General features: G+C 60.4%; 1 protein-coding gene across 2 annotated transcripts in view; it reads right to left on the reverse strand.

Annotated features, from left to right (window-relative positions):
• Positions 1–26,278, reverse strand: part of RPS6KA2 (ribosomal protein S6 kinase A2) — a 149,495-nt gene that overhangs the window by 4,014 nt on the left and 119,203 nt on the right. For both annotated transcript variants that reach the window (XM_090280075.1, XM_090280076.1), the window contains 13 exons: positions 24,847–24,884; positions 23,501–23,643; positions 22,195–22,265; positions 20,733–20,821; positions 20,143–20,207; positions 18,910–19,012; positions 17,741–17,871; positions 16,653–16,778; positions 10,881–10,970; positions 7,800–7,958; positions 6,097–6,258; positions 4,875–4,951; positions 3,365–3,482 (listed from right to left, as the gene is read on the reverse strand). In XM_090280075.1, the coding sequence (XP_090136201.1) occupies positions 3,365–3,482; positions 4,875–4,951; positions 6,097–6,258; positions 7,800–7,958; positions 10,881–10,970; positions 16,653–16,778; positions 17,741–17,871; positions 18,910–19,012; positions 20,143–20,207; positions 20,733–20,821; positions 22,195–22,265; positions 23,501–23,643; positions 24,847–24,884 (1,372 nt within the window). The remainder of the gene's footprint in view (positions 1–3,364; positions 3,483–4,874; positions 4,952–6,096; positions 6,259–7,799; positions 7,959–10,880; positions 10,971–16,652; positions 16,779–17,740; positions 17,872–18,909; positions 19,013–20,142; positions 20,208–20,732; positions 20,822–22,194; positions 22,266–23,500; positions 23,644–24,846; positions 24,885–26,278) is intronic.

Consider the following 26,278-nt stretch of genomic DNA (forward strand, 5'->3'; position numbering starts at 1 on the left):
AATCTCGGTAATTTCTTGAAACAAATCCCTCCCGGAAGCAGTTTGTTCTTCCATCCCCTTGCGGTGACGAGGAGAGCAGAGAGACCTAGGGCGGCCTGCTCAGAGCGCGGTGTGGAGACGCTTGTTTTCACACATCCAGGATGTGGACGGAGTAAACACAAGTGGACCCGCAGGCTTTGCCCGTCTCCAGGGGCGGGAGGTTCTGCTGTGCGGTGAGCACAGACGTGGGGAAGGGCGCCCGGGACCGAGGGCACGAGGACATGGTGGAGACAGGGCCAGAAGAAATGGGCAAGGCCCTGGGTGGGAGGCCCTCTATAGCTGCGATCCTGGTGACTTTTCCCCTTTCCCAACTCTGTCCCGGCCCCTGACTCCTGCTTCCGAGGTCACACCCCAGAGAAACCACCAGCCCCCAAGTCCTGGACCGAGAGGATCCCTGTACTCATCCGAGAGAGAGTGGACGACAGGCAGCACCAGGATACTGGGGTCCTAAGCACCAGCTCCCATCACCTCCTGCGTGACCTGCATCATCCTCCACCACGTTCTCCACCCTCACCTCCGCCATCAACTCCACCATCACCTCCGCCATCACCTCCACCATCACCTCCACCACGTTCTCCGCCATCACCTCCGTCATGAACTCCGCCATCACCTCCGCCATCACCTCCGCCATCACCTCCATCATGTCCTCCACCATCACCTCCGCCATCTCCTCCGCCATCACCTCCACCATCACCTCCATCATGTCCTCCGCCATCACCTCCACCATCACCTCCGCCATCTCCTCCGCCATCACCTCCACCATTACCTCCGCCATCACCTCCATCATCTCCTTCGTCATCATCTCCACCATCAGCTCCGCCATCACCTCCACCACATTCTCTACCATCTCCTCCGCCATCACCTCCGCCATCACCTCCACCATCGCCTCCGCCATCACCTCCACCATCACCTCCGCCATCACCTCCACCATCACCTCCATCATGTCCTCCACCATCACCTCCACCATCACCTCCACCATCACCTCCGCCATCACCTCCGCCATCTCCTCCACCATCACCTCCGCCATTACCTCCACCATCGCCTCCGCCATCACCTCCACCATCGCCTCCGCCATCACCTCCACCATCACCTCCATCATGTCCTCCACCATCACCTCCGCCATTACCTCCACCATCGCCTCCGCCATCACCTCCGCCATCTCCTCCACCATCACCTCCGCCATTACCTCCACCATCGCCTCCGCCATCACCTCCGCCATCTCCTCCACCATCACCTCCGCCATTACCTCCACCATCTCCTCCACCATCACCTCCGTCATGTCCTCCACCATCACCTCCGCCATCACCTCTGCCATCACCTCCGCCATCGCCTCCACCATCACCTCCACCATCTCCTCCACCATCACCTCCACCCTCACCTCCGCCATCACCTCCGCCATCGCCTCCGCCATCACCTCCATCATGAACTCCACCATCACCTCCACCATCACCTCCACCATCACCTCCATCATGTCCTCCACCATCACCTCCGCCATCTCCTCCGCCATCACCTCCGCCATCACCTCCGCCATCACCTCCATCATCTCCTTCGTCATCATCTCCACCATCACCTCCGCCATCACCTCCACCATCACCTCCATCATGCCCTCCACCATCACCTCCGCCATCACCTCCGCCATCGCCTCCACCATCACCTCCGCCATCACCTCCACCATCGCCTCCGCCATCACCTCCACCATCACCTCCGACATCACCTCCACCATCACCTCCCTCATGTCCTCCACCATCACCTCCGCCATCACCTCCGCCATCACCTCCGCCATTACCTCCACCATCACCTCCGCCATTACCTCCACCATCGCCTCCGCCATCACCTCCACCATCGCCTCCGCCATCACCTCCACCATCACCTCCGCCATTACCTCCACCATCGCCTCCGCCATCACCTCCACCATCGCCTCCGCCATCACCTCCACCATCACCTCCATCATGTCCTCCACCATCACCTCCGCCATTACCTCCACCATCGCCTCCGCCATCACCTCCGCCATCTCCTCCACCATCTCCTTCGTCATCACCTCCACCACGTTCTCCACCATCTCCTCCACCATCACCTCCGCCATCGCCTCCACCATCACCTCCGTCATGTCCTCCACCATCACCTCCGCCATCACCTCCGCCATCACCTCCGCCATCGCCTCCACCATCACCTCCACCATCTCCTCCACCATCACCTCCACCCTCACCTCCGCCATCACCTCCGCCATCGCCTCCGCCATCACCTCCATCATGAACTCCACCATCACCTCCACCATCACCTCCACCATCACCTCCATCATGTCCTCCACCATCACCTCCGTCATGAACTCCACCATCACCTCCGCCATCACCTCCACCACGTTCTCCGCCATCACCCTATGAGGTCACACCGTGATGGTGACAGCAGAGTTGGAGTCAGACCACCAGATCTTCTCCGCTTCTTACAGTCACTTTACAGTAACCCAGGAATAGACTGTTCACTTATTAGTGGCTGGATTCTAATTTACTATTTGATTAGAGAGAAATGTCATGATATCAACTGAAATAGACCAAGTCTGATGAACAGAAGGATGAGGGCTGGTCACACACAGGGCAGCTGCAAAGAAGCCCAGGCGCAAGGTATTTTAAAATAACAGAACCACACCTCCGTACCAGAGCTCTGCTTGATCCGTCTGTGATCACACAGCACAATCATTTCGCAACATCACTAAGCACGTGATGGTTAATTTTATGTGTCAGCTTGGTTAGGCTGTGGTACCAGTGTTTGGTCAGACACCAGTCTAGAAGTTTCTGTATCTCGAGGTATTTCTTAGATGAGATTAACATTTAAGTTGGTGGATATTGAGTAAAGGAGATGACCCTCCATAACGGGTGGGCCCCAACCACTCGATGGAAGGCCTTAAGAGAAACAAGACGGGGTTCCTTGAGGAGAGGGAATTCTGCTGGGGGATGGCCGTTGGACTAGAGCTCCAACATCAGCTCTCCCCTGAGTCCCCAGCCTGCCACCCACAGTGCCGACTTGGGACTCCCTGGCCTCCAGTCATGTCAGCCCAGGTCTCAAAAACAACCCCCTCCCTGTGTGTCCCTGTGTCTCTGTATAAACATACACCACTCTGGCGCTGATACACCAAGACTGGAGAAAACGTGAGAAGTGCTATAAAACATTTGTGCCAATTCTTTCTTAGCTGAGCAGCTCTGAAAAAGCCTTCGAGGCTAGACTATCTGTACTGTTTATGTGAAAGGCGCCTGCCCTCTAGCTTTGTCACGGGTCTGATGGCCGCCGTGGGGCTCCCGGGCCGCGGGGAGGGTGCGGGCGGAGAGCTCACCTTGGCCGCATCGGAGACGAAGTCCCAGTTCCCCCCGGAAAGGGCGTATTTCCCGCTGCTGATCCGCGCCAGGATCTCCTCGGGAGTGTCATCCGGGCCGTTGGCAAAAGGGGTGAATCTAGGTGATGAGAGCGTTTAGGGCAGTGAGCTTCCATTTTATAGTCTCAACACTCGCAACCGAATGCTGCCACTCTTGTTAAAACCAGCTCTTTCCTCCCCATTCCGCTCCCAACCCAGGATTCACGGAAAAGCACGACCGATTTCCTAACGCAGCGCCCGTTCCCTTCATCGGTCGAGGCTAGGGGCCGACAGGGCACGTGAGGAAGGCCCTGAGAGCCCAGGACGGGTTTTCTGGACCGCTCTGGCTTCCCGGGTGACAGCGTGTTAGGAGCGGTTCGCCCGATGACTCGGTTTCCGTGGTGACAGCGGCACAGGACGGGTGAGGGCCTGCACCGTGAAGCCGGAGAGGCCCCGGATCTATCTATTACCAGCTCTGGATTCTTCAACAAACTGATTTTTGAGCTTTAGTTGCAAAACGGGGAGAACCACGTGCCCCCGGGGACCTCGGCAGTGACACGCACACACAGGAGGTGCGTGTGCAGGGCCTGACACGTGCAGCAGGTGTGAGGGACGCTAGCTCTGTCGCCTGAGTGTGAACTGGGGACACCGGTACACGCTGCCCTTGGATGGAATTCTGTGTGGTGCTAACAGCAAAGCCGGGCTCCTGGGCTCATGAGCAGGTGCCGGGCACATCGGGAGAGCCACACGGGGGTCCGGCTGTGTGACGCCAGGACATCGCGGCAGCTCTCCTCTGACCGGAGGCACTAAGGACGGACTTGTTAGAAGCACCTCGTTAAGGCCGCAGAGAGAGCAGGCCGTTCCCTTCGCTCTCCCAGGGGCACTTGGTCTGCGCTGCGACAGCGATCAGGACCGACGACCCCACCTCGAGTGTTTAATAGACTCAGAAGCACAGGGAACCGGGGGCTTCGGTTCTAGACCCTCACGGCTGGAAGGAGTCTCCACGGCCACACGGGCGTCCTCTCGTTCACAGGGAGGGAGGGGAGGCCAGCGGGGGTCAGGGCTCAGCCTGGGGCGGAGCTCACGATGGAGACACCACCTCCTTCCCCTAGCTCCAGGCACCTCGTCCCGGGAACCGGTCCCTGCAAGTCCGACGGCCATGGAAGCCCGTCACAGCGCTTCTTGGCTCAAGAGGGTGATTCCAAGGAGCAGGTCTCTCCTCCTTCTCGGGGAGCGGCCTGTGCACTCATAAGAGTGTGGCCGCGTGACCAGAGGCCTGGGGGTTCTGGGGGTGCACGGAGTCTGCAGTCCCTGCGCCCTAGTTCTAGAGACACCCTCTAGAGAACATGCGTGGCCGAGTCCCCTGCCCCATCTCCAGTCATGCTGAAAGGGCTGAGGACGTCTGCAGAGGTGCCCACGCCCCCGCCCGGGGGACAGGGGACCCTGCCCCGAAGGCCCTCGGAGCTGACGCCCGTGCGGGGGTGTGCATTACCCGGCCAGCATGGTGTACAGCAGGACCCCCAGGCTCCAGATGTCACACGCGGCGTCATAACCTTGCCGCTTCAGGACCTGGAGCAGAAGACAGGCGACAGGTGAGCACTCGGCGAAGAAAACGCAAGTTCACAGCACCTGGTTCCGATGGGATGACATCCCGGCAGGGTGGGGAACATGCGCGCCCCTGTGTGTGCGTGCGTGTGCGTGTGCGTGCATGTGCGCGCGCGCGCGTGTGCGTGCGCATGTGCGCGCGTGTGCGTGTGTGCATGTGTGTGCGCGTGTGCGTGCGCATGTGCGCGCGTGTGCGTGTGTGTGCATGTGTGTGCGCGTGTGCATGTGTGTGTGCGTGTGCATGTGCGTGTGTGTGTGTGTGTGTGTGTGTGTGTGTAGGACCCCTGAGGGCCAGCCCTTGGGGAGCCTAAGCTCCTGCCAGATATAGGACAGACTGAAAGAAAGCATTTAATTTTTCAGGCAGAAGAGTTTCTTTGTTATAATAGACATTACATAAAATTGACAATCCTAACCATTTAAAAGATTTTTTAAAATTAATTTTAGAGAGGAAGGAAGGGAGAGAGAGAGAGAGAGAGCGAGACATAGGTTTGCTGTCCCACCTGTTTTGCATTCCCAGGCTGATTCTGGTCTGTGCCCCGACTGGGGGTCGAACCCTCAGCCTCGGTGTATCAGGATGCTGCTCCAACCAGCTGAGCCGCCCGGCCAGGGCTCACCGTTGTTAAGAACGGCGCTGAGCACATGCGCACTGTTGGGGCGCCATCACCACCCCCCCAGAGCTTCTTCACCTTCCCACACTGACACTCTGTCCCCACTCAACACCCCGCCCAAGCCCCTGCGCCCACCGTCTGCTCTGTCTGGGAGAGTCTGACTGGCCCAGGTACCAGACAGCACTCATCCTTCTGCGTCTGGCTCATCTCTCTCCACACGACATCCTCAAGGGGCGTCTGTGCTAGAGCCTGGGATGGATTGTCCCGCCTTTTAAGGCTGAGTGACGTCCATCCATTCAGCCATCAGTGCGCACACGCGCCTCTGCCTCTGGACATGGTAAATGCTGCTGCTGTGACCGTGGCGGACAGACATCAGATAGAACGATCCAACCCGTTGTGTTGGAGCAGGGTCGGTGGCCGACGCTCCCTGGTTCCCCTCTGTCCTCTGAAGTTCCTGCAGGCCTGAGCCAGGGCGCGGTCCCTGCTGAGAGCCCTGCTCACCTCCGGGGCCACGAAGTTGGCCGTGTAGCAGGGCGTCATCAGCAGCCCGTTCTCTGCACGCAGCTGCTTAGCGAACCCGAAGTCGCAGATCCGGATGGACTCGGGGTTCCCAGACTCGTCCACATACAGTATGTTACTCGGCTTCAGGTCCCGGTGGACGACCTGGAAAGGCAGGAGGGGTCCGCCTCACTGGGGGGCACAGGACAGAGGCACAGAGTGGGGGGGCGTGCTCAGGAAGGCAGGGCTTGTTTGGGAACTGTTTACTCTGAGCAGAGCTGCAGCAGGAGCAGGCCCGCCTGGATGCTTTACTTGGGGGGGCCCCGCTTTCTCCCACTGGTGCTCAAATAAGCAACCAGGCAGCTAACGCAGAGTGGGGAGCGGCGGCGCGGGGGCCAGGAGACCAACGGAACTGTGGTGACCCCAGGTTACTGAGCACAAAGATTTCTGAAGTGAAGCATCTGCCTCGGGCCTGCCACCCGCAGGGTGAGCTGTCAGTGAAAGACACCAGGGGACCGGGTGAGCTGCACTGAAGCCCTGGAGCGGAGCCCGTGCGGGGCGATGGGCCTGCACTCTGCGCTGGGGGACAGGCCAGCCGCAGCTCTGTTGGAGGCAGGGCAGCAACACCTCTAAGCCAAGCGTCTGTTTGGGGCCCCGAGTGATGTCTCCTGAAGGGGACAGAGGCCAACTGCAGGGACAGGGATGGGGCCTGCGGAGAGCTTGGGACCTGAGCGTCTCCTCGTCCTGCGAAAACCCAGTGGGACAGCCGAGGAGGGGAAACAAAGGGACACACATGGGCAGCCGCCTGTTTTGCAGAGGCCCCGGAGGTGGGGGACGGGAGAGCGTGCGTCCATTTCATTGCCTGCTCTCATTACCCATGGCCAATCTGCAAAAACCACCAGGCCAGGCCGCTTGCTGTTCCCAGACCAGGGCGACCACGCAGGAGGACCCCCGGTGGGTCCTGAAAGAACACCCTCCCACTCGGAGTGGCTGAGCACAGGCGCGTGCTGGCTAAGGCACCACGCCTGCCTCCAGGGATGCGCCCAGGAGAGAGGGGCAGGTGAGGAGGGGGCCCAGGCCCCGGGGGGCATCGTCTGAGGCCGAGGGCAGGAGGCAGGGAGGCAGTGTCTGGTGGAACCGGCTGTCCCTCGCCCCTGCTCTAGTGTCCCCATCCGTGAAACGGGGCCCTCGGAGCTTAGGGTGCGAAGAGGAGGAACCGGGAATAGCGCCCAGGCCGCCGAGAGGGCTGAGAGAACCTCGGTGCCATCCTCACGCAAGAACACGGTCTTACTTATTTATCTCAGAGAGAGGGGAAGGGAGGGAGAAAGAGGGAGAGAAACATCCATGTGAGACTCTCCAGTGAGGGCCACCTGGGGACTGAACCCACAACCCAGACCCGTGCCTGACTAGGAATCGACCTGCAACCTTTAGCTTTGCAGGACGACGCCCTACCCACTGGGCCACACTGGCCAGGCGCGTTATCGCCACTTTTAACTACAGTGTGGCTTTGCGTTGGTTAAAAGATTCCAGTTTAAATAGGGCAAGTGAGGGAAACCCTTCTGCTGAAAGTGATCCAGGTGGATTTGCCATCCTCCCGCGGCCCCCGGACACGCGGTGGGCACCGGTGACTTGAGCGCCGAGGGACTAGGACGCAGGGGAAGCTGCGGCCGCCCGGGTGCGCGCCCCGTCCCGCCCACGCCGCTCACCCCCTGCGAGTGCAGGTAGTCCAGGGTCCTGCCCACGGTGCACAGCACGTCGCTGGCCTCGCGCTCCGAGAAGCACCTCTGCCGCAGGATGCGGTCCAACAGCTCCCCGCCGCGCATCAGCTCCGTCACCAGGTACACGAACTTCCCGTCGTCGTACACCTGGGAGCCGGGAGGAGGCGTGCGCACGTCAGGGCTCCGCGGTCACCTGTCTGCCCTGCCCCGCGGCCACTGTCCCCCCGAGACAGGAACGCTCCAGAGGGGCTCTCCCAGGAAGGAAAAGCAAGACTCGCGTGCGGCAGAAACCAGGGAACAGCCAGCCCAATCACGTCAGACATGGCTCTCAGGACAAAGCCGGCCGAAATACCCGCAGCTGGTCAGGGACTGGGACAGCGGGGCCAGGAGCTAGCGCCTGCCCGGCTGAGGCGTCAGCTGGGGTGAATCCTGGCCCTGCCTGCGGCCCACGGCTGCCATTTGGAGACCAAAACCGTGGACGTTTGCTCGACACTGAGGGTGCGTGGACCCTCAGTGCACCTAGCATCTGGGGGTGCTGTGGATGGGCAGGTTCTGGCCCCGCAGGTCCAGGCATTGGGGGGGCCTCGCCCTGTGTTTCTGACACGCCCACAGGCCCTCTGTGCCAAGGACAAGACCAGGAGCAGCCAGACTCTGGGGTCCCGACAGGGAGGGCAGCAGAGTCAGAGCTGATTTGGCATCTGGAGGGGAGCTTTTACTTCAGAAAAGCAACGGAGAGGGGGGCTCCAGACACACCAGCTTTAACGCTCTGGCTCTTCCCACGTCACGCTGCGTGTGCAGCAGCCATGTGACGCACAGCCAAGCACCCAGGAGAACTTGACGGAAATGGAGCAAAATGCTGAAATGTGATCGGTTTTAGCTTGCAGATCAGTGAGTTTTCAGACCACGTGACTGATGTGTTTGCCTGACTCTGAACTCAGTGAAAGATGCAAAGTTGGTGCAAAAGGAGTGTCTGACTTTTTTAAAAGAAAGCTTTAGATAGTACTCATTAAACTTGTGCTTCTTCTTATAATTTTTTGATGTCACAGGGACTACTTTATACCTTATTTTTCAGATTATCGAAGTATTGTTCATAATTGTCCGCAATATTTGCACCCATGTTCGTCCCATCTAAAGGCCACATTAGAAATGCTTTACTCTGTAAGTTTCATGAAGGTGCTGATGCAAGTCTAGCAGCCAAGTCTATTCAGGACGCTTATGGGGACGATGCAGTGACTGAAAGAAGCTGCAGGAGGTGGTTTTCCCGTTTCTGACGTGGAGATTTCAGTCTGAAAAACGAGCCAAAAGAGGGTCGTCCAGAAAACCTTGATTCCGAAGCGTTGGAAGCTGCTGTCACAGAAAACCCCACCATCACCTCCAGGGAACGTGCAGGACAATGTAACGGAGCCCAGACGACCGCGCTGTGCCAACTGAAAATGATTGGAAAGGTGTCAGTGGTTGGAAAATGGGTCCCACACGAACTGTCCCCAGAGAATCTGCAACAGCGTGTTGCTTGTTGTGATCATTGCTTTTGTGACACCTTCAGGCACCATTTTTAGGTCGGCTTGTTACAGGTACTGAGAAGTGGATCCTTTACCATCACATTAAATGCCGCGGATCATGGATCAGTTGAGGAGGAAGAAGAGTTCACCAACCAAGAGGAGGACTTCATCCAGAGAAGATCATGTTGAGTGTGTGGTGGGATATGGAAGGAACTGTCCATCACGAACTGTCAGACAACAATCAAACCATTGCTGCTCATCTTTACTGTGAACAACTTCATCATCTGAAAGCAGCTTTGGACCAAAAGCGACCCTCCTCAGTCCACAGAAAGGGTGTCATCTTCCATCACGATAACGCTCGTCCTCACGCAGCTCGACTCCCCAAAAACTTCCTGAAAGAGCTTGGATGGGAAATATTGCTTCATCCTCCACATTCTCCTGACCTTGCTCCTTCTGACTGTCCCTTGTTTCGGGGACCACAGAGCCATTTTGATGGTCTCAGGTTGACATCAAGAGAAGAGGCTGAAAATGAGTGGATTCATATTTTGCTTCAAAACCTAAAGAATTTTACAGGCGTGGCATTTATAAGCTAGCTGACAGATGGAATGGGGTTCTCGAAAGCAAAGGAGGTTATGTTAACGAGTAAATATTTTCATAATCATGGGCTTTTTCATTTTTAAACTAGACCTCGGAATCGGACACTGGTTTTGCACCGACCTTACATTTCTGTGTTTATGAGCGCTGACTCTTGGCTTCTGGGAATGCACTCCGATGACACCCATAACAAAAGTGGTTTGAAATGCTTAGGGAGCTTCCAGGTTGGTTGGTTTGTGTTTGTGGCACGTGACATACACATAACAGTGAGACGGAGAGAGGACCGGAGGTGACCATGGCCCACTGCGGGCAGAGCCAGGTCCCTCCTCCGCTTTGAGGACAGGGCACTTGCTTCACAGTGTCCTCAGCAGTGAACTGGCAGCCAGATGTCCCCTCACTCCAGGAATTTATGGGGCCCAGAGGGAGACCGAGTGGCCCCACTGTCTGCGGTTTTGGGTTCGTGATGCTGGAGTCCCTCTGGGGTGGGAGGTGGAGAGGGGGAAACTCCTGAGAGGCCCCGAACATCACAGCCCGGGGCCCCTCATGCATTGCTGAGGACACCGCCCAAGGGGCTCCAATGTGGCCGGTTCCTGCCCCTTCCTGCCCCGGGGGAAGGGCTGCCACTGGCCCGCCCGGCAGGGAAGGGAAAGGCGGCTTCCACGCCCGCCCTCGCCCTCCTCGTCCTCTCCGTTTGCTCCTTTAGGACCGACCCCGGGAAGGACGCCTCAGGCCGGGATTCGCACCGGCTCTTTCCCTGTCACCGTGATTTGGGAGGACGGCAGGCATGTGGTCAAAAGATCCGGCAGGGCAGGCCCACCAGCGGCCACGTGTTTGGAGGCGTAGCAGCGGCAGATGCCGGCCCGGGGCCAGCGCAGGCCTCGCCCGGTCGCTGAGCCCGGCAGCACGCGCTCTGTGGCGCCCGTGGGAGAAACGCGAGGCCGAAGGCACAGGGCCGCCGCCGCAGGGGCCCACTTACGTCCTTGAGGGTGATGATGTTCGGGTGCTGGCCGTACCTCAGCAGGATCTCGATCTCCTCCGAGGGGTCTCTCCTGCTCTTGTCGATGATCTGAAACGGAGCAGGGCAGGCGCGTGGCTCAGATGCTGCTGCTGGGGCCCCTTCTGCCCCTCTGCCCGCCTGCACGCCCTCCACCGAGGCAGCTCAGGACTGTCTAGAAGTTCACGGCCACCGCCCTTCCCAGCTGGCACAGAGCGACAGTTACAAAAGGACACACCTTTAAGCTATTACGGGGTTGGCCACAGAAGGGGGAGCTTGAGGAGCCCACCAGGACCACAGGCTCTGGGGAGGGTGGGGGGCCTGCGTGCTTTGCTGTGTCTGAAATGAGCCTCCAGTGGCTCTGGCTACACATCAGCAGCAAAACACGCCCAAGGGCACGGTTGTTGCGCCCGTGAAAGCAGTACTCCCGGCGGGGACGAGCCTGCCCGGGCACAGGGAGCCCCTTGCGGGTGGCGGCGGCGGCTTCCTCCGCGGGCACCATGTTCGGGGTGGGAGGGCGGCTCTCAGAAGAGAAGAGCAGAGCAGTCCGCGCGTTCCTCCCGTCGGCTCCACCCGACGTACGCGCGTCCGCTGTCTGGGGGACGTGCAGCCATTTTACCCAGCGTGTGGGGGTCTGCGTCTCCTGTCGCATCAAAGGCTCTAAGCGGGTCTGCGCACAAGACCCAGCTGCTCTCCAGATGAGCAAAGTGCTCGGGCAGCATCTGCTCACAGCGGGGGGGGGGGGGGGGGTCACTCTGCCCTCCTCCGTGTCCTCCCCACCCGTCACTGACATGCGGAGTCTCCACGGTGACAGCCCTTCTCTCCCACCTGGCTCACAGCCCAGCGCCGGGGCCAGTGACGTCGGCGCCCAGGACCGTGGGCACAGCGACACCCGTGAGAGACAAGGGACGCACCACCGTCCTCCTCTTGCCGCGTGTCCTTCCACTGCGGCCCTGGCTGGGACCGGGACGGCGTCTGTTATTGGACTCCCTGTGGGGGAGGGGCTCCTGAACACCCAGCACCCTGCCGCCGGAAGGCCGGCCCCGACACAGGGCCGCACGCTGGCCCACGGGGTCCTCGGACTGTCTCTGCCCCAGCTCCCTGCCGGCCCACCCGGTCTTCCTGGGCTGGGGTCTTCTCTTTGTAACTTGAGGTTAAAATATACTAGTAGATTTTTAAAAATTAGTATATATATTTTTCCCTAGTAAAATTTCATGATGAAAGAAATGTATTTTTAGCATAATGTTCGTGCCCCCTCCCAATGGACAAGGAAGAAGAAGGAAGCCTTTCCTCTGGGGCCAGTGGCTGGGGCTGGGTGGGCAGCAGTCAGACCGAGGGGGTGGCTGTATGGAGGGGCCCCTACAGGAACCGGGCCGCATGGGCCTCCTGCCGCCTGCCTCTCCCAGGGGAACTGACCAGAAGCCAGAGGGCAAGGCAGGGCACCATGACGGGTCCCTCGGGTCAGCCTCCCAGAGCCCCCACACAGGGAGGGGAGTGGCTCTGCAGGAACATGACAGCCGCCCAGAAGGAAAGTCCCCCCAAACCGCAGCCCCTGGTCTGCTCGCCGGCACAGGTGGGGGTCGGGCACAGACGCACGTGCCGTCCAGGCCCCGTGTCCAGGCCCTGGGTCTGTCAGCTGGTGCTGGCTGCTTCTACCCACGTCTTTCCGGTTTTTGATTTGTTTGTGTTTTGCAGGGAGGGAGAGCGCTTTGCGAAAGGTAAGGAAGAGAGTCCTAGCCTTGTCACCGATGGGAGACATGGTCACAGCCTGTGCAGGATGGCAGAGTCCGGCTGGCGGCTTGAGCATGGTGTCCAGACACATCACGGAAGACTGCTTCTCTGTGGGTCCGTGTCTCGGGATTGTTAGTGTTTGACTGGCCTCTAGTCCGAGCCCTGGTGGATCGAGTTCCTTATTTCGAGAATCATATTGTTTTAAAATCTCTCAGATGCAACAAAGTGGAGGGAGGAATTTTCCGCCAGTAAGTTTCTGAGCAAGGCTCCCTCTCTGCCTGTTTGTGCCCAAGTAATGATGACGGCCACCAGGAGGGAGTCGGAGGGGCGGTCTCTCTTTCATTCTGACCTGGGGACGGCCACAGAGAGCAGGACGCAGCCCCTGCCCCGATGGTGAACAGCCTTTCTGGGGCTGCCCTAGGACAAGCGGCGTGTTTCCACGTTTCACAGAGACGTGCATCCAGGACGCCCGTGGAGCGAGTCCGGCCTCCACAGCAGAGGGCCGGCAGCAGTCTGTCCTGGAGGGGACACACGCCCACATCACACACACTCACTCCTGCGGCTGAGGGTGGGGACAGGCCCGGAGGAGACTTTGGCTCCATAGCCACGCCCTTTCCTCTTCCCCCTGGCCTCTCCGTTTCTCCTTCCTCCTCCTCCTCCTCCTCCTCACCCCTCCAGCACAGCGCTCCCTGCCCTGCCCTGCCCAGCACTGCGCACGGGGGCGGGGCCTTGCGGGGACTTGATCAGGACAAGGGAGAGCTCACCAGCTTGCAAAATGCCCTCCCCAGGCAGGTGTTGGTAGCTCCCCCGACTCACCAAAAGGATCATTGTCTCCTGAAACGAGGCAGGGGGACCACGCCGCTGCTGGTGGGATCTCACAGGTGCCCCCCCGCCCCCACCCGACTAACACAGATGATGCACAGACGCAGGCCACCATTTCCTGCCGGGAAACACTAAACGTCCACACCAGTCAGGCTTCCATCCGAAAACAAGCTCCGTCCACGCCCGGCAGCCGCGTTAACCCCACTGCTTTTTCGGGGGACTCTGCACACAGTATGGAAATGAGCACAGAAATGCTGACGTCGTTAGGAACGGTCTGCCGTGAACACAAGTGGGGCCCCTTCTCGGGAGAGACCTCCCAGCCCCGTGGCGTGTGCCGGCCACAGCTGCCACCGGCAGCAAGGCCCGGGTGACAGATGCTGGCACAATGGCAATGATCTCGCTTTGTGCTTTCAGCCGCCTCTAAGGCGATTTCAGCAAGGGAACAATAGTGGGTGACAGTGGCCGAGTCTGACATCCAGGCTGCGGCGGGCCAGCACCCGGAGACCACAGCCCGCTCTGCCTCTCGGCTCCCCGGCAGCAGTGAGGAGCCTGCCGCTCAGGACCGGCCGCTGCTGCACCAAGAGCCCCCCCCCCGGCTGGGGAACACTGAGCACCTGGCATCTGTCACTGCAGCGGGGGTCGCAAACGAGCCCGTCCTAAACACCGGACGCTGTGCCGCGAGAGCCTTCCCCTCCCAAAGGAAGCCAGACCAGGCCGTTGCTCCCGACGGCTGGTGGCCACGGACAGCCACCGAGAGGTGCTACAGGCCCCAGTCCCTGGGGAAGCCACGGCTCCTGCCTGTGCTCAACTGATTGAAGCAGCTTCCGGACCGTAAAGTATGACCCACGCTGCCGCAGGGAGGAGACATCCTGGTACGTTCCGCAGGCTCAGGTGCCCAGGGGAGCTTCTGCCAAGACGCAGGGGACCCGCTCTTCCTTCACCACCAGCCGTGGCTGAGGGGGGGGGTCTCTATCCCAAGGGGCCGTCGCTGTCATTCCCGAGACGTTCCCACCAGGGCTGGGCCTCAGCCTGACCTGGGGCCGAGGGACGGCCACTTGACAAGGCCGAACCCAGACGGCGTCTGGATGAGCACGGATGTGGCGCAGGAGCGGCGTCCCCTCCCAGAGGCGCGGGGCGGCCCGCTCTCCCGAGGGGGCGTCGGGGTCCCAGGGCCAGCTCAGCAGGAGTCCCGCCCCATTCCGCCCACCAGAGGCAGTGATGCTCCCTGCTGGTCGCCCATAAACAAGAGGGATTCTGTGCTCAGCGACCTCAGTGGAAGGAGATTCGCTGAAGCCCAGGTGAAGCGCATTTCAAAGTGGGAGTGAGTCCTTGTCGGAGGCAGGGGTGGGGCTGCCGCCCGTGGTCTCCTTGCAGCCCTTCCCAGGGTGACCGGAAAGACGACGCCTCTCCCAGCCAGAGCCCAGGGACCGGCAGCCCCCTCGCCCGGGCTGCAGAGGCAGCTGCAGGTGACACAGGCGCGTCCTCTCCGCTGTCTGACATGCAGACTCAACAGACTGTCCTGCTGGAATTTAAATGAAATTCAAGCTGAGTTTTCTCCCTTCAGCCTCTCGTTCACGTGCCAAGGACACTGGACAGGCTGGACGCGGGGCCTTGCGCAGCGGAACTCACAGATTCATGGCTCCTCCATTGAAACATGCTTTCTGGGGGTAAGTTTGTCAAAAAAGCCATGGATTCCCAACACAAACTGAATGGAGGGGCCAGCGTTTCCTGGGCTGGGCTGTGACAGGCTGAGTAGCAGCTCCGTGTCAGTGCCGGGGGCACTGGGCAGACACCCTGGGGACACGGCCACCGTCCTTGGGGACACGCCTTATGAAGAGCCCGTTCCCACAATAGGCAGCGGCATGTGGGCGAGCTGGGAAGGACAGGGCCACCTCACCGAGCCATCGTTTTGAACAAGTTCTCAGAGCCCAGGACGGTCACAGTGGCCGGAACTGCCTCATCCACACCGCTGCCTGCTGGGCTGGCTGCACGTTTTCCCAAATGTCCTCTGAAGGCCACAGGCAGTGCCACATGCCACACATTTGGGATAAGCCAGATGGGCCCGGTAACAGTGGCCCCTTGGTTGGATGTGGCTCCTCAAGAGCCCAGCTCAGGCCATGGCTGGCAGCTCAGCTGGTCAGAGCACCTCATCAGAGCATCGCCCCAACACACCCAGGTTTGGGGTTCGCTCCCCGGTCAGAGCATGTACAAGATTCACCCCGTGAGGGCGTCAGTAAGTGGGAAACAAATCTATATCTCTCTTCCCCCCTTTCGCTCTAAAATCAATTTCAGAAAAAGAGTCCAGTTCAGCTTAGTGGGCCGGCAGTGGAATCAAGCATCTTATACAGAGAATGTACAACTTACGCTTTTCTGTAAATCAGGTTACAATTTGTAGGGAACTTAAGCTGTAATCCATATTTCACCAACCTGACGACTCAAGAAACTGATATTTTGTATTCCCAGGTCACGCGTTTAATCTAGCAATGACCACGGAGGCGAGACCTCCTCTGCAGAGAGAGACAGGCTGGATGACCGATCATTGTCACCATCTTCTGTTCTTGATTGTTCAGAGGAAAACCATTCGCTTAAGCCTTTGCAGATGTTACCAGCGTGGGCCTGTCTTTATTTCTTTGACTTGATTTTTGGTGACTGTCCCCACCTCCCCTCCATCCTCCCTGCGTGCCTTCCTTTGCCAAGCACTAGGCCAGTCCCCAACTCTCTTTTCCAAAATACGGAGTGCCCGAAGCTGTCACTCCAGTGTGTGTTATCTGTAAAGCCGTTAAGGTGGTCAGGACTTATGTGCTGAATAGAACTGACACTGATCATGATGTGCAAAGTAACGTTCAAATGGGTGGCCTAATGTCAAAGCAGGTGCGGTTGGAAGTAGGAGAGGTGAAGGGGGCGGGGCAGGTGAACACGGGGGCGGGGCGGGTGAAGGGGGCGGGGCAGGCGAGCCCATGGGATGGGCGGGGCAGGTGAAGGGGGCGGGGCGGGTGAGCAGAGGGCGGGGCGGGTGAAGGGGGCGGGGCAGGCGAGCCCATGGGATGGGCGGGGCAGGTGAGGGGGGCGGGGCAGGTGAACACGGGGGCGGGGCGGGTGAAGGGGGCGGGGCAGGCGAGCCCATGGGATGGGCGGGCGGGAGGGGCGCAGCTGCAGGCATGTGCTCCACGCGCGTACAGCACTGCCGGGGGAGGGCCTTACCTTCACGGCGTACTCCGCGTCGGTGGCCTTGTGCACACACCGCTTGCACACAGAGTAGGAGCCCACCCCGATGTCCTCCTTGACCTCGTAGCCGTCCGTGAAGTGGACGTTGTTCCCGTGCAGCTGCTGCAGAGAGACCGGGCGTCAGAGCTCCGGGCGCCGCATGCCGCGCAGCCAGGAAGGAGGTCCAGATGGAGCGCCGAGGCTGCGGAGGCCGGGAGAGCGGAGCCCTCTGACCGGGGCCGCGGAGCCAGGAGCGGCGGCCCCGGACCTGGAGCTCAGCCTGCCCCACCGCCCCGGCTGTGAGCATTTTAGAGCCCACGGTGCAGGGCGTGGGCGACCAGCCACGCTCCCCCCAATGCTCTGAGAGTGAGAAGCTGGAAGGGAAGGGACGCAGCCCGGGAGACCAGGGCGCATGGCTCCGACACTGTGTCCCCAGCCACGTCCGCAAGTCCACATCTAACCGGAAATCTGACCCCGTGAGTCCCAGCCACCACCCCCGCCACCTCCTCCGAGTGCAGACAGAGAGCCTCCAGGAGCCGCGTACACAGTCACGGCCCGTGCCCACCTAGGACACACCGTGTTTTTCCGAAAGGTCGGAGGGGGGGTATGAAATTCAAGGCCTTAACTGGGTTTTTAAATAAAATCTAATCATGGTTTTTCTTAAAGTTCTCTGTGTCTGGTTATACTTACAAGGTAGAAAACGCCATAAAAACATCACCTTCACCAACCTGCCTGAGGGTACATTCCAGGACAGGGAAATGGCACCCACAAAGGGAACTGCCCTCTTGGGGTCCTGGCTGGATGACCCCCCCCCAGCAAAGACGCCCACGCGTGACAATGGTGGGCTCCGGCCACCGCACACCACGTGACCTTCACCTCAGGACTCTTTCCCTCTTAGGATGAGCGTGCAGCAGGAAAGGAGTCACGTCCCGACCCCACGACCAGCAGTCAGTGACCCCGGCAAGGCCGGCGGGAGGGAGAGCACCTGCCCCGGCTGAGGTGGCTCCCGCTGGCTGCGCGCGATGCTGCCGCCCGTGCTCCTGGGCCCCGCCGCCTGGAGGCCCACGGCGAGGGCGCTCGCTTACCCGCACGATGGGGTGCACCGCGGTTCTGTGCAGGTCCTGCTGCGAGGGCTCCTGGACCAGGCTGGAGGCGATGAAGCTGAAGCCTCTGAACAGGTGATGCGCGTTGGCGCTGGGGGGGATGCCGGGCGAGTCTGCAGGTGACAGGGGACGTCAGCTTCCCGGGAGGGGCTGCGGGGTGCGGGGACACCGTGGTGTGTGTGATGCGTGTGCATGTGGGGTGTGGCATGTGCGCGCAGTGTGTGCACGCATGTTGTATGCTGCATGTATGTGTTGTATGCCGCATGCAGCACGCATGTCGTGCTTCTGTGCACGCATTGTCACATGCTGTGTGCAGCTGTGGTGTGCACATGTGCATTCGTGTTGTGTGCCGTGTATCCGTGCGTGTGAATGCTGTGTGGTATGTCATGCTCTGGCACACGCAACGTGTGCATGTGTTGTGTCGTGTGCATGTGCATGCATGTGACATTTAACATGCTCATGTGCACACCATGCGTGTGCGTGTTGTGTCGCATGTCTGGTGTGCATGTGCTGTCATGTGTGCTGTCATGTGTGCATATGATGTAGTGTGCGGGTCAGAGGAGGAGCTAAAACAGGGCTAGCAATGGAGAACCATGTGGAGCTACCCCCTAATTTGGGTGGTGCCAGTGGTTTGATTTCCAAACAGCAACACCACCTAGAACAACACCTGCTGGAAAATCGCTGCTCATGCCTTACTGACTGTTCCTGACGACACCCTCGCCCTGCCCACTGCCGACGGAGGCCAACAGCCACCGGAAACCAAGGGTGGAGGGTGGGCACATGCCCGTGCCCAGAGCCCAGTCCCGCGTTTGCAGAGGAGGCTGTGAAGACTCCGAGCCACCTGCCCAAGTGTTGAGGGGCCCTTAAAGGTTCAGCAGCTGACATCCGACCTGTGTGGCTCAATGGGGACAGTGATAGGTGGCATAAGTGACACTACAAATGCTTGGTGAGTGCCTAGGGGCTGCTGACCTTTAGCATAGCTCTCAGCGAAGAGCAAAATCAGGCTGATGGAAGGAGCTCAGACAGAACCGGCCACCATCCCCCATGAACGCATTCTCGAACCCATGCATCTGTCCCTACCTGGTCCAGGTAGGAGGACCCACCATGGGCAAGAAGCACAGGTTTACACCCACCCGCACTGCGGGACACACCTGTGGGTGTCCGGGCTGTGAACTCGGGGTCAAAGTGGAAGGTGTCCTCGGGCCTGCCCACTGCGGGCTTGAAGGGCGGCTTGATCTCCTTCCTGTACAGCTTCTGTGGGGAAGTGAGACACGGCTGGGGGTGGCAGGGCTGCGGGTGCGAGAGACGCGGGGCACGGAGGCGAGTGATGCCACTGCTTCCCGCCTCAGCGGCAACAGTGCCTCACACACTCTGACATATGTGTAAACATGCATCAGATCACATTACATTCAAATAAACGATGTCTCAGTTCACGGCATAAGGGTTTGGGTACACGCTACGTGTTCCTCATCGGGGGCAATGGTCTCCAACCTTTATTGGCCATAGTAACACCTGCAGGACAGAATGTCTTGCCCACACCCCAGGTATCCACGGGGAAGAGCCCCGCTCCTGGGCACACGCCAGGGCCTGTGCTCTGGGGGCTGGGACACTCCTGCTTATCCCAGTGCCCAGACCTCTGACCCAGCAGCTGGGGCTGGCTTTTGAGTTCCTGCCACACTTCTGGGCACCTTATTGGCCCATCGGAACGCCCGTTGTCAGAAGTGCCCACCCCCCGTATCAGGTAACCTCGGCCGCTGACGACCCCCAGGGGACATCTGACTCCACCTGCCTTCAGCAAGGATCCTGCTGGGTCTGTTCAGCCAGAACCCCCTCACCCTGGTTTCCTATCCCCGACCCCCACCTGCTCCCTGGCTTGAACCCCACTTGTCCACCTGTGTTCAGAGTGGAGCCCCATGTCTCCCTGCCTGGGACACCCACACTCGTGTCCATGGCCCCCGGGAAGAGTCTTCATACGTGTTTCAGGAGTGTCATGAATAACTCCGACTTCAACGGTCTGGGCCATGTTTTCACTGCCACCTCCCACACGGACCCCACGGGAAATGCAGCGAAGGCGCTGGGGTGCCCAGAGGCCCCAGCTCCGGAAAGGCCCTGCAACCTGGCCGGCACCCCTGCCTCTGAGCGCCCCGGGGCCCTTGCTGCTGGAGGGTGGTCTCTGCTCCATCCTCAGTGGCTCCCAGGTTTCAGGCCCAGAGCTGGGGGTGGGGGCCGCCCTGTCTCTGCCTGGGAAATGCCAGCCTGTTCGGGGCAGAGCGCCCGTCCAGGTGACAGGTCAGTGCTGACCTCCGGCCTGTGCTGAGCGGCGGGTGTGTCCCCCACCCACCTCCCTGTCCTCGCGTGCAGTGCGGACCACGACAGCCACTTACATTCCAGTCTATGGTCGCAAAGAAAGGGTGACGCTTGATCTCCTCCACTCCGTCACTGCCAGCACCTGTCACGGGACAACGCAGGGGGGGCATCAGGGCCGAGAACCGCGCCGGCGTGTGAGCTGTGGGTGCTCTACCTGTCCAGTGACACTGGGCCCACTGCACAGATGGCCACTGTGGGGACCCGTCTCAGAGTTACCATGGAAACGAACCAATACTTAGCTCACTTCTTGGAAACCTCGGTTCTACTGCATGGTGAGGTTTCTTTACGTGAAGGGGGATTAAACTAGAGCAGCTTCCCAGTAGCGCTGTCCTTTGTGGGTACCAAACGCCAGGAAGGGAACCAGGCAGGAAAAGTGGCACCTCTCTGTGCAGAGCAGGGAGCGGCAGGGAAGAGCTCGAGCTGCCCAGGGGCATGAGGGTGAGTCTGGAGCTCATGGGAGTCCTCATGTCCTTGGAGCTGGATTCAGGCAAGAGCATTCCCACACCCCTCCCCCCACACCCGTCAGTGGCCTTGGGAGAGGGCGGGGCTGGACCAGAGCTGTGGGCAGGGCCCGAGGTCCCTCCCAACGGGGCGCCAGCGCTCTTACCCAGCCGGTTGCAGGGGTTGCGTTTGAAGAGGGCGCGCAGCAGGCTCTGTGCGTCCCCGCTGAGGAACTGAGGCATGCCCAGCTTGGCCCTACGGGGCAGAGTCACAGTCAGGGGCCAGGCCGGGCGCTCGGGGACCCCCACAGCCCGCCTCCTCAGCCCTTCCCTGTCCTGCGGGTCGGCACTGACAGGCAAAGCTGCACCCCGGCGTTCTGGTCTTTGGCCCTCTGACGCTTTGAGGTTAGTGAGGGCACAGAAGAGTTTTTGTTCCTGTTGGCTGTCCCCGTGGTGCCAACATAATGGAAATTAAAACTGAGAAAATTTTAATTTAAGAAAATAAAGTCACCAAAAATAAACCCTAACAACCAGCCCATGAACAGAAGCCGCTGTCAGTGGGAATGAGCTGTGACTTCCAGAACAGCGGCAAGAGACCCCTCTGGGGCCTCTCCTGGGGCTGCTGGGAGATGCGGGGACACCCGTCCAGCCGTCGCAGCCGTGAGGGAGTCTGGGAGTGGGCCTCGCTCACCCCAGGGACCTGGGCCCACAGCTGGGAGCTGTCCCCTCCGAAATGCTGTCACTCCCAGGGGACCTGCACAAGCCCACCCTGGGGTTCACAGGAGGCGACCGACTATTCTAGCCCCAGGAAAGTCAAGGTCTTGCCCCCCCTTAAAATGAAAGGGACTGAGGTCATCGCTACAAAGCGAGGGGCCGGGGCTACACGTCACCCTCAATGTGAACAGGGAGGAAAGCCCCGCTCTGGTCCCACCGCCCCTCCCTTCCACTGGTACCGTGGCATCGTCTACAGACGCAAAGCCTTGCAGGGCCTCCGCGTTTCATAAGGGCCACGGGTCCCTTTGCGGGGCTCGGGGGCTGGGGGTGGGGACTGGCTGCTCAGGGCTTCCTGCAGCTCACCCCAGGCCCTCTCTGGAGACATTGCTTTGGTCCCCACTTCCGGCACTCCCCCTGCCCCCCCCCCCCAGGAGCTGCCCTGCTCATGCTGCAGATGCTGCAGCAGGGCCAGCACTGGGGGCTTCTCTTGGGGGTTCTGAGGGCCACACCCACTTGCGTGGTAGGTGACTCCCCGCGAGAAGGCATGGACACACGCTCCCTGCTCTCTGGAGCCCTGAGTCCTCTGCCCCCCCAATCAGTCCCTCAGTCCCGAGGCCACCATCACCATACCCTCAGACGCTGCCGCTGGACGACTGGGAGGATTTTCCTGATGGAAAACCTTGCCTAGGGCAGGAGAGTCCACCGGGGCCCTCAGTGGCCCCGCCACGGCCGGCCACTGACTTTACCCAAGTGGTTCCCATGATTGCCCAGGCCTGCGTCCCACCCTGGTTTCCAGGACCGAGGCTCTGGGCGTCAGAAAGTGCTGACAGGCATTGGGGTTCCCCAGGGTGGGTGTTTCCTGCAGAAGGTGCTGACAGGCTTTGAGGGTCCCCACAGCGGGTGTGCCCTACTCACTTGAGGATGAGGGCCATGGTCTCCTTCCTGTCCTTCCCCTGAAATGGCAGGGACCCCGTGAGCATCTCGAACTGCAGACACAGAGCAGGAGAGCGAGCTCAGACCAGCGGACTTGACAGTAGAGAGCCCAACGGGCGGGTGCACCCCGAGTTCACCCACCCACTCCAAGTCCCGACAGGTCAGCCAGGCACTGGGGCTTGCGGGGGGACATCGGTGATGCTGCTTCACAGAGTGGCCTCCCCATTATGATCCGACTTTCCCTGCCGGTGGATGATGGGGAGGGAATGTGCCATCCCCAGAGACTGGCTCAGGCCACCGCTGAGCGCCGGGCGGCTCATTCTGGTTTAAGGTGTGGGAACCCCTTCCTGAGCTGGCTGCATGTGTGTCTGTCCCGCAGAGAGGCTAGCGGGCTGTGGGCGACAGCCAGCTAGTCAGCACCTCTGAGCCCCAGGGGCCAAGGGCCACACCAGAGACCGAGTGACCAACGCCTGCGAGACCTCCTGGGTACCAGCCTGGAGCTCCCCAGTGACTCCTCTGCCCCGTGGTCCTGCGGCCCGGGGACGGACGTGTGCGTGGGAAGAGGGGCTGGGAAGGTCCACGGCTGAGCCTTGTGCTGACCACCCCCGTCAAACCCACTCAAGCTCCGGAAGCCTTGGTTCCCCCTTGGCTCAGTGCACAGACCCAGGTGGGTGGACAGATCTGGGACCCACGAGGCCACTCCCACCCAACACCAGGCTCCAGGGTGTCAGGAGCCAGGGCTGCGCCCAGCGCACCGGGCCGGCGGGGAGAGCGGACCGCGTGAGGGGGGGCAGCAAGGACAGTCGGGGGTGGGCACGGGGCCCAGCCCGTCCCCAGGACTGTGGAATGCATGTAGAATGCGAGGTCAGTTATGTGCCACCTGTGAACACGTGACCGAAAGAAACTTCCGGTTTCTAGATGCAGATGTGAAAATGTTCAACTCCGTGTGCACATTGGCTCGTGTGAATATTTACAACCGAGTGGGAGGGGGTTGTGTTTGAGATGAGAAAGATGTTTTACATGGAAACCCCTGCCCCCTTAACATCCTCAGGCCGAGCCCAAGGACATTAACGACGTGCAGACACGTGAGTTCAATCCGCGGCCCCCGATCTGACCCCAGCTGTGTCTCCGGAGGGAGCAGGAGGCCAGGAGACGCTGGGGTTAGGATGCGGGGGGCAGGGCAGGCACACTGCTTCCCGGTCACCCCGGCTCTCTGAGCCAGCCTGGGCGGCAGGGGCAGCGGGACAGGCGTGAGGGCCGACGCGGCCGCGCGCAGGACGGGCCTCACCATGAGCACGCCGAAGGACCACCAGTCGGCGCTCTGCGTGTGCCCCCGCCGGTTCACCACCTCGGGCGCCATGTACTCGATGGTCCCGCAGAACGAGTAGGCTCTCTTGTCGTGGTCGATGGCCTCCTTACTCAGCCCGAAATCTGGAGGCGAAACAGCCCGCAGCCCTTCTCAGCCTCCGGGGCCTCCCGGGGGCTCAGGGTCCCGTCTGTGGACGCCGCCACACGGGCGCCACGCCCCACCCGCTCCGTCTGGCCCTACCCAGCCGTGCGGGACACACGTGCCTCGTGCCCACATGTGCTGCGCCAAACCTGGCAGTTCCCCAAGGCCACGTTCTCCAGGAATCTACAAAGTCCAGAGGGCCTTGAAAAGATGCCAAGAAACGGCACTTCTTAGTGACCACTGTGACTCCGCGGGAGGCCCGATCTTCAACAGGCCCACGCGGGACAGCGGCTGGGCCAGGTCTGGGAAGCACGCGGGGCCACCGAAGGGGCAGGAGGAAGGCGCTCATTCAGGAGGAGAGGAAGGGGCAGGTGGCTTCCCTGCCACACCTGTGCGTGCACGCAGCTCGTGGCAGAGGACACCGTGACCACGGGGTCTTGGGTGACAGCGCCCCCGTTTCATCCCTGTGAAGATGAGGATGCTTCACCCACTTCCAGGGCCACAGGCGGAGCGGGAATATCAAGCCCCCGGGGGTTTGCTCACGCCCTGCTCAAGTGACTTGCTTGGCACAGGAGGGTCTCGGGGGTTTGTTTGCAGTTTGTGCCTGGCCAGGGACGTGGTGGCCCCTAGAGGCCGCAGAAGGTGAGGAAACGGATGTTTAACCAGAGGCTTCAGGAAGGAACCGCCCTGTGGACGCCTGGCTCTCAGCCTCGTGAATGGTAACGGGCGCGTCTGCGCTGACTTAAGCCACCACGTGTGCAGTGGCTCGGGACGGCATTACAAGGAAATTAACACAGATGAGCGTCATGGGACTAGAGGGGGGCCTTCAGTTTGACTGAACTTGGCCTTGACAGGGGTGATGGGCCCCTGGAAATAAGGCGGGAAGGGAAGGAAGGCAAGGCCAGGACTGCGGAAGTGAGACCGCGGACACCCGCCTTCGGGTCTGAGTGGTCACTGAGATTCCTGAAGCAAAAGCCCAGGGGCGCTCAGCCTGCAGGAAGGTGCTGGAGGGCCTCAGGTCAGAAGGAGAGAGGAGAGGAGGGGACCCTGGGACGTGAGGACTGAGGACGCCCCCACCAACACGACTGGCCCGCGGCTGCGGAAATCAGCCACGGCAGATGCCGGCCTGCACAGGCCGGGCGGCAGCGAGGGGGCCCTGGGGCAGACCGGCGCCCTGCACACACCTGTGATCTTGATGTGTCCCTCTTCGTCCAGGAGGATGCTGGAAGGCGGGGGGAGAAGAGAGGCTCTGTCAGTGACGGGCACGCGGGGGCAGGTCGGCCTCGGGGAGCCCAGGGCCGCCTGGGGCGCGGTCTCCATGCGGGAGCTGCCTGCTGTCCAGTGTGTCATCAGAGGACGACGGATCGTGTTTTCCTCTTCGCTTTTCAGTGACACTTAACCTTCGCCCAGAAATGGGCTGCTTTCAAGGCTAAGTCCTTACTAATTCTAACTGATGACAGAACCTTTTCTCCCAGTCCTGCGGTTACGTGTCACTATTTTTTTTTAAATTTATTTGTTTGTTTATTTATTTGTTTATTTTTAGAGAGAGGGGAAAGGAGAGAGGGAGAGAAACATCACTGTGTGGTTGCCTCTCACTCGCGCCCCCGACTGGGGACCTCACGTGCAACCTCGTCATGGGCCCTGACTGGGAATCGAACCAGCAACACTTGGTTCACAGGCCGACACCCAATCCACTGAGCCACAGCAGCCAGGGCTTGCATCAGGACCACGTTCCCTCTGTGGGGGCCTCAGGCAGGGCCGTGACGATTGTGTGATTGCTTATCTACACGGGCAGCGTGCAGGCCGGTCCGCAGCACCATGGCCCTCTGGTCACAGGTGGAGGATCTGAGTCACCCATGTATGGATGGTGCCTGGATCCTGGGCAAACATAGAGGTTTCCGTAAAGGACCCACCATGAAGACACTGCTTCAGAGAGGCCTGCGGGATCCTCTCGGTTAATGCAAGAGACAGAGGAAGGGCCCACAGCACAGCGGACACCCCTTTCCTGCTGCGGCCGCAGCTCACTGCCCAGGTGGGACGCCTGTGCCCAAAGCTGGGCGCTGCCCCAGGCCCCAACTGTCAGGGGCAGGAGTGGACTCACAGAGCAGTGACCAGGGACTGAGAAAACCAGTGATCCCACCTCGCGGGGGACTGTTAGGTCAGAAATGGGACCAAAAGGAGCCCCCCGCCTCTCCCCACTTCAAGGGGGCCACTCCTAACCTGTGTGCCAGCACTACACAGAAAATAAGAAGAAAACCAGAAGTGGAAGCACTGTGGCTCTGGCGGGATTTTCCTCTTAATTCCGGCTAGATTAGCAAAATACCCGCACAAGGACAGCGCAGGTGACTGCTGCCAAACCCGCGTGGGTCTCACTGGAACTCGGGCCTGGGAATCAGGTGCCACTGTTTTTGAGGAAAATCTGGGAGAAGCACATCTGGCTTGTCATTGAGGAATGTGCTTGCTGAAGTAGCTGAAAGGGCTCCCTGAATCTGGAGACCAGCGGAGGTGGCCATGTCTGAGATGTCCCCAGGCAGGAGGAGTCAACTCGGGAGGGATGGGGGGGGTGGTGGCAGGGGTGAGGCGGGAGGGCGTGCGGCCCACCTGTCCAGCCAGGCC

This window comes from Furipterus horrens, unplaced genomic scaffold (genome assembly GCF_987537825.1).
Source record: "Furipterus horrens unplaced genomic scaffold, mFurHor1.1.pri manual_scaffold_6, whole genome shotgun sequence".
Lineage (NCBI taxonomy): Eukaryota > Metazoa > Chordata > Mammalia > Chiroptera > Furipteridae > Furipterus > Furipterus horrens.